Below are 7,249 nucleotides of genomic sequence, written 5' to 3' on the forward strand. Positions count from 1 at the left end.
ACCACGGAAAACGCGGTTAGAATGGTGCGGGAAAAGGATGCGGAATTAGCTCGGCTTCGTATGAGCCACGAGCAAACCTCGTTCTCGTTAAGAGAACCGCTTCCAAGCTCGACGGCGAAACGGATTTCGGTTACCGATGAATGTGAACTGAGCCAGAGCCAAATAGCTGCCCGCCAAGCTGTTAAATCCGAACTCCCTACGTTTAATGGGGATCCCGAAGGATGGCCGTTATTTTTGTCTACCTTCAGAAGGTCAACCCGTACGTTTGGCTTCAGCGACGACGAAAATATTCTTCGGCTGCAATCGGCATTGCGAGGCAAGGCGTTACGCATGGTGCAAAGCCGCCTCCGGCACGCTGAACGCCTGGACGAAATAATCGACGCGCTAGAAAAGGCGTACGGGAGAGCGGACGTGCTCGTTAATACGTTACTTGATCAGATTCGCGAAGCGCCACCGATAAAGCCCGAGAGACTAGAAAGTTTCATCGAATATGGTGATCTCGTGGCAGAAATCTGCGCGACGGTAAAATCGAGCGGAAATGCTGAGCGGCTTTACGACGCAGCGCTGTTACAAGAGTTGGTGGACCGAATGCCGGCCTATCTTCGATGGAGCTGGGGCATGCGTACGCTGGAGTTAAAACGCGTTACGCTCACCGAGTTTAGCGCCTGGGTACAAACGGCGACAGATGGAGCGATGGCGGTAACTCCTCCGCAGCCGAAGAAGAAGAAGACGCCAACGCAGCAGGTTCACCGCGCAACACGTGGAGAGCCACGAGGCTCAGAGCAATAAAAATCGTCCGTGCGCGATATGCAACACCGATTCATGTCGTTCGATAGCAGATTGTACTGCGTTCAGTAAACTGAGTGTTCCAGCTAGGTGGGAAAAAGGTGCGCAGCCTAAAGTTATGCAAACGATGCCTAGGTAAGCACTACGGCTCGTGCTCCGTACGCGACGAATGCGGTACGCAAGGATGTGTTGCTAAGCATCACCGTAAGCTACACCGCGTGACAAGTGAAGAGCGGAAGGAGAAGTGAACCATCAGAGAGCACGTGTAGATGGTACCCTGCTACGATACGTTCCGATAAAGCTATATGGAGAGAGTGGTGTTATCTACACATACGCGCTGCTGGACGAAGGGTCGACGGTGACGCTAATAGAGCAGGAGCTGGCCAGACAACTAGGCGTTCGAGGCGTTCTGATCCGATGTGCCTTCAGTACAGTGCGGGACAACACGGGATGAACGTGATTCGGAACGAGTGACTGTGAAAGTGTCCAGTGTCGAAGCAGATGCGCCCGTATATCCGATGGCCGATGTGCGCACAGTCAGTCACCTATCACTACCTAGTCAATCGGTTAACGCGAACGAGCTCAAACGGAAATTTGAGCACCTTAAGTCGATTCCGGCGCTGTCTTATAAAAAGGTTTCACCACAAATTTTAATAGGTATCGATCAATACAGGTTAACGAGGCCGTTGAAGACGATAGAAGGGCAGCCAGGACAACCGACCGCAACGAAGACGCGACTGGGATGGCTCATCTTCGGTAAGTGCACAAATTGCGACGATGGAGCAAACAGAGTGCAGCCTGAGCCAAGCTACCACATCTGCGATTGCCAAGGAGCGACCTCAAGGGCAGATCGTATGATGGCAGCGTATTTCGAGGTCGAAGGTTATGGTCCTGCGAAACCGCTATTGTTATCGAAAGAGGATCAACGAGCGATGGCGATACTAAAAGGCAGCACTCGACACATCGATGGGCGATATACGTCGGGCTTGCTATGGCGAAGCGATAACGTTTTCATGCCGGAAAATCGCCACATGGCACTGTCCCGACTAAAATGCCTCGAAAGAAAAATGAAGGCGGATGAAAATCTCACTGAGAAAATCAACGGGATAATGCAAGATTATGTAACGAAAGGTTACGTGCGACAAGTGACGGACGATGAACGTAAAACGTTCTATCCTAGGAAGTGGTATCTGCCCGTGTTTCCCGTTACTAACCCGAACAAGCCGAATAAGATCCGATTGGTGTGGGATGCGGCTGCTGAAGTGAGAGGTGTCTCACTGAACAAGAAGCTGCTGACCGGACCCGATCTACTGACTTCGCTGCAAGCTGTGTTGTTTCGTTTTCGGGAGTATAAAATCGGAGTGGCGGCCGACATTACGGAGATGTACCACCAGGTACAAATCGACGGCGACGACATACACAGCCAGCGTTTCCTATGGCGATGGGGGAAAACTAATGTAGAACCACAGGAATACGTCATGTTAAGAATGACATTCGGTGCAGCGTGTTCTCCTTGTACAGCGCAATATGTGAAGAATGAGAATGCCGAAAAATATCTTTCACAGTATCCTCGAGCGGTACAATGCATTAAGGAGGAACATTATGTGGACGATATGCTGACGAGTGTGGAAACAGAAGAGGAAGCTACAGAGCTAGCGCACCAGGTGAGCCAAATTCATACTAACGCCGGATTCTCTCTCCACAATTGGCTTTCAAATAGCAGCAAAGTAATGATGACGGTAAAAGGAAACCAGGAAGCCGGAAAGGAGATGGATTTCGAATCGTGCCTGAAACCCGAGAAGGTGCTGGGAATGTGGTGGGACACCACGACGGACAGCTTCAGCTTTAAGCTTTCCCGCGTAAGACACCTTGAGTTGGCACGCAAAGACAAACCGCTATCCAAAAGGCAAATGCTTAAAACCCTGATGTCTATATACGATCCGTTGGGCTTGATTGCTGGTGTGCTGTTCTATTTAAAAGTTCTTCTGCAGGAGGTATGGCGTTGCCAGCTGAGCTGGGATGATGAAGTCCCCGACGAAATACGGCGTAAATGGGATTTGTGGATGGAACGATTGCCGGAGCTAGAGAGTATCGTGATTCCTCGATGCTATCGACAGTTGGTTCCGCTTCCTGAATTATCCCTGCAGCTTCATGTGTTCGTTGACGCGGGTGCTGACGGATATGCGGCGGTCGCGTATTTCCGCTTCGAGTATGAAGGAAGGATTGAAGTAGTTCTGGTTGGATCAAAGGCAAGAGTAGCACCACTTAAATACTTATCCGTTCCTAAGCTAGAATTGCAGGCCGCCGTCATGGGATGCAGACTAGCCACCGCGATAGCGGGCGCTCATCGACAGACCATTCATCGCTACTGCTTCTGGACGGATTCAACAGACGTTGTGGACTGGCTGAACGCAGATCATCGCAAGTACTCGGTTTTCGTAGCACACAGAATCGCAGAAGTGCTGGAAACGACTTCGACCGACGAATGGCGATGGGTCCCAACCACGATGAACGTAGCTGACGAAGCGACTAAGTGGGCCAATTTAAAATACAACCTTGCTTCCGAGCGCTGGTTTCATGGGCCCGAGTTCCTGCACCTACCGGAGACGGAATGGAATATACCGCAACGAGTGCCATCGGAGACCCGTGAGGAGAGACGCAAGAAAAAAGCAGCGAAGCTGGTTGGAGTTCACGCAGTGCGCCCGGAATTCGTCATCTACGAAAGATTCTCGCGTTGGACGCGTCTCGTGCGGACAATGGCCTACGTATGTCGGTATGTAAAAATCGTCATGAAATCCGATTCTCGATCTACAGGTCCACTCACCCGCGAAGAAGTACAAGCTGCTGAAAAGGTGATCATAAGGGATGTACAGAGGAGTGCGTTTCCTGACGAGTTCAAGCTTCTGCAAAAGCACAAGGAAAATCCTAACGCGACACCATGGAAGTGCCCGATACCTCGAAGCAGCTCCCTGTTTAAGCGAAATCCCTACATGGACGAGGAAGGCATCCTCAGGATAAGCGGAAGGATCGACCGCTGTCATTTCGTGGACCTGTCGACGAAGCGTCCTATCATTCTACCCGGTAAACACTACGTGACGGAGCTGATCGTCGACGATGTGCATCGCCACTACAAGCACGGCAGCCAGGAAACCGTGGTCAACGAAGTAAGGCAACGATACGACGTACCAGCGCTGAGATCGGTATGTAGACGCGTACGATTGCGTTGTAAAATGTGCACGTTATTATACGCACAACCAACAACGCCGCAAATGTGCGAACTGCCTGCTGCCCGAGTAGCCGCGTTTTCGAAGCCATTCTCGTATACGGGAATTGATTATTTTGGTCCGCTGTTGGTGGTGAATGGTCGAAAGACGGAAAAACGCTGGGGCGTTTTGTTTACGTGTTTGACAGTTCGAGCCGTCCATATCGAGGTAGTGCACTCGCTATCGACAAGCGATTGCCTGATGGCGGTGCGTAGCTTTATGTCGCGACGAGGGATCCCGATCGAAATAATCTCCGACCGGGGAACAAATTTTGTAGGCGCCGATCGAGAGCTGAAAGAGGCAGCAGAACGCGTAAATTCGGCGATCTTATGCGAATTCGGTCCCCCCGACCCAGCGTGGAAGTTTAACCCTCCGGCAGCACCTCACTTCGGTGGATCTTGGGAGCGGATGATCCAGTCGGTGAAGCGAATGCTAGGCCGTACCCTCACGGAGAGGCACCCCACGGATGCGATACTCACGGCGACATTAATCGAAGTTGAGAACATGCTCAATTCGCGGCCGCTCACACATGTCCCGGTTGATGGTGAGGACGAAGAACCCCTAACCCCAAATCATTTTCTGTTAGGCTCTTCCGCAGGATTGAAACCCCTAGTGAAATACGACGATTCATCCGCAACCCTGCAGCAAAATTGGAAGGCCGTGCAGGCTAGGACGAACGCGTACTGGAAGAAATGGATGAAGACATACCTTCCGACACTAACGCGGAGGACTAAGTGGTTTGAACCCAGCAAACCCGTCGAGCCCGGAGACGTTGTCCTGATCGTGGACGAGAACTGCCCTAGAAATTGTTGGCCGAAAGGACGGATTGAACGAGTGATACCATCAAGGGACGGAGGCATCCGGCGAGTGGTAGTAAAGACAGCGCGAGGGACGACATTGGAAAGACCCGTGGTAAAGGTTGTTACGCTAAACGTCGCGCCAAGTAGTTCGTTTTAACTGCGTTAAAACGCTGGTGGACTGTCACTTCGCGACGGCGCGACTAATCTAGGGACGATCTGCTTGCGCCGCGGTAGCTACGCTAGCGACCAGCAGAGGGCGCTGGTTCGGACCTCCTCGGCCAGGATGCGAACGTTGACGTCAACCGAGCCGATGCGACAACCGTCGAGCGCTAGAATCCTTCTTTTGGATCCTGACCGGCGAGGCAAGCGGACAAATTTTTAGCCATCACTACCACCGAACACCATCACATAGATAAAAACGTGTAATAAAGAAAAAGTTGTAAAAGAGTTAAAAAAGCCGTGTGTCGATCAGGGTTGCGTTAGCAACAAATCTAGTTAAAATAGATAGTTTTTGCATGAAAACTCAATTCTGGTGGAATTCCACTAGATAGTACAAAGTTCGTTTTGAATGGACGAATCTAGTTAAAATAGATAGTTTATGCATGAAAACTCATTCCTGGTGGAATTTCATAACATAGTACAAAGTTCGTTTTGGATGGACGAGTTGAGTTGAAATTGGTAGTTTTTGTGTGAAAACTCATTCCTGGTGGAATTTCATAACATAGTACAAAGTTCGTTTTGGATGGACGAGTTTAGTTGAAATTGGTAGTTTTTGCACGAAAACTCAATTCTGGTGGAATTCCACTAGATAGTACAAAGTTCGTTTTGAATGGACGAATCTAGTTAAAATAGATAGGTTTTGCATGAAAACTCAATTCTGGTGAAATTCCACTAGATAGTACAAAGTTCGTTTTGAATTGACGAATCTAGTTAAAATAGATAGTTTTTGCACGAAAACTCAATTCTGGTGGAATTCCACTAGATAGTACAAAGTTCGTTTTGAATTGACGAATCTAGTTAAAATAGATAGTTTTTGCATGAAAACTCAATTCTGGTGGAATTCCACTAGAAAGTACAAAGTTCGTTTTGAATGGACAAATCTAGTTAAAATAGATAGTTTTTGCATGAAAACTCAATTCTGGTGGAATTCCACTAGATAGTACAAAGTTCGTTTTGAATGGACGAATCTAGTTAAAATAGATAGGTTTTGCATGAAAACTCAATTCTGGTGAAATTCCACTAGATAGTACAAAGTTCGTTTTGAATGGACGAATCTAGTTAAAATAGATAGTTTTTGCATGAAAACTCAATTCTGGTGGAATTCCACTAGAAAGTACAAAGTTCGTTTTGGATGGACAAATCTAGTTAAAATAGATAGTTTTTGCATGAAAACTCAATTCTGGTGGAATTCCACTAGATAGTACAAAGTTCGTTTTGAATGGACGAATCTAGTTAAAATAGATAGTTTATGCATGAAAACTCATTCCTGGTGGAATTTCATAACATAGTACAAAGTTCGTTTTGGATGGACGAGTTGAGTTGAAATTGGTAGTTTTTGTGTGAAAACTCATTCCTGGTGGAATTTCATAACATAGTACAAAGTTCGTTTTGGATGGACGAGTTTAGTTGAAATTGGTAGTTTTTGCACGAAAACTCAATTCTGGTGGAATTCCACTAGATAGTACAAAGTTCGTTTTGAATGGACGAATCTAGTTAAAATAGATAGGTTTTGCATGAAAACTCAATTCTGGTGAAATTCCACTAGATAGTACAAAGTTCGTTTTGAATTGACGAATCTAGTTAAAATAGATAGTTTTTGCATGAAAACTCAATTCTGGTGGAATTCCACTAGATAGTACAAAGTTCGTTTTGAATGGACGAATCTAGTTAAAATAGATAGTTTTTGCATGAAAACTCAATTCTGGTGGAATTCCACTAGATAGTACAAAGTTCGTTTTGAATTGACGAATCTAGTTAAAATAGATAGTTTTTGCATGAAAACTCAATTCTGGTGGAATTCCACTAGAAAGTACAAAGTTCGTTTTGGATGGACGAATCTAGTTAAAATAGATAGTTTTTGCATGAAAACTCAATTCTGGTGGAATTCCACTAGAAAGTACAAAGTTCGTTTTGGATGGACGAATCTAGTTAAAATAGATAGTTTTTGCATGAAAACTCAATTCTGGTGGAATTCCACTAGAAAGTACAAAGTTCGTTTTGAATGGACGAATCTAGTTAAAATAGATAGTTTTTGCATGAAAACTCAATTCTGGTGGAATTCCACTAGAAAGTACAAAGTTCGTTTTGAATGGACAAATCTAGTTAAAATAGATAGTTTTTGCATGAAAGCTCAATTCTGGTGGAATTCCACTAGAAAGTACAAAGTTCGTTTTGGATGGA

The 7,249-nt window shown here is 46.6% G+C and overlaps 1 protein-coding gene across 1 annotated transcript; it reads left to right on the plus strand.

Annotated features, from left to right (window-relative positions):
* Positions 1 to 1,643: 1,643 nt before the first annotated feature.
* On the plus strand, positions 1,644 to 3,986 carry LOC128309263 (uncharacterized; the record flags this gene model as incomplete). The annotated part of the gene is made up of 1 exon (XM_053045630.1): positions 1,644 to 3,986. A coding segment is annotated over exon 1 (2,343 nt), but the record flags the coding sequence as incomplete, so codon positions are not given.
* Positions 3,987 to 7,249: the final 3,263 nt, after the last annotated feature.

Source organism: Anopheles moucheti, unplaced genomic scaffold (genome assembly GCF_943734755.1).
Source record: "Anopheles moucheti unplaced genomic scaffold, idAnoMoucSN_F20_07 scaffold_155_ctg1, whole genome shotgun sequence".
Lineage (NCBI taxonomy): Eukaryota > Metazoa > Arthropoda > Insecta > Diptera > Culicidae > Anopheles > Anopheles moucheti.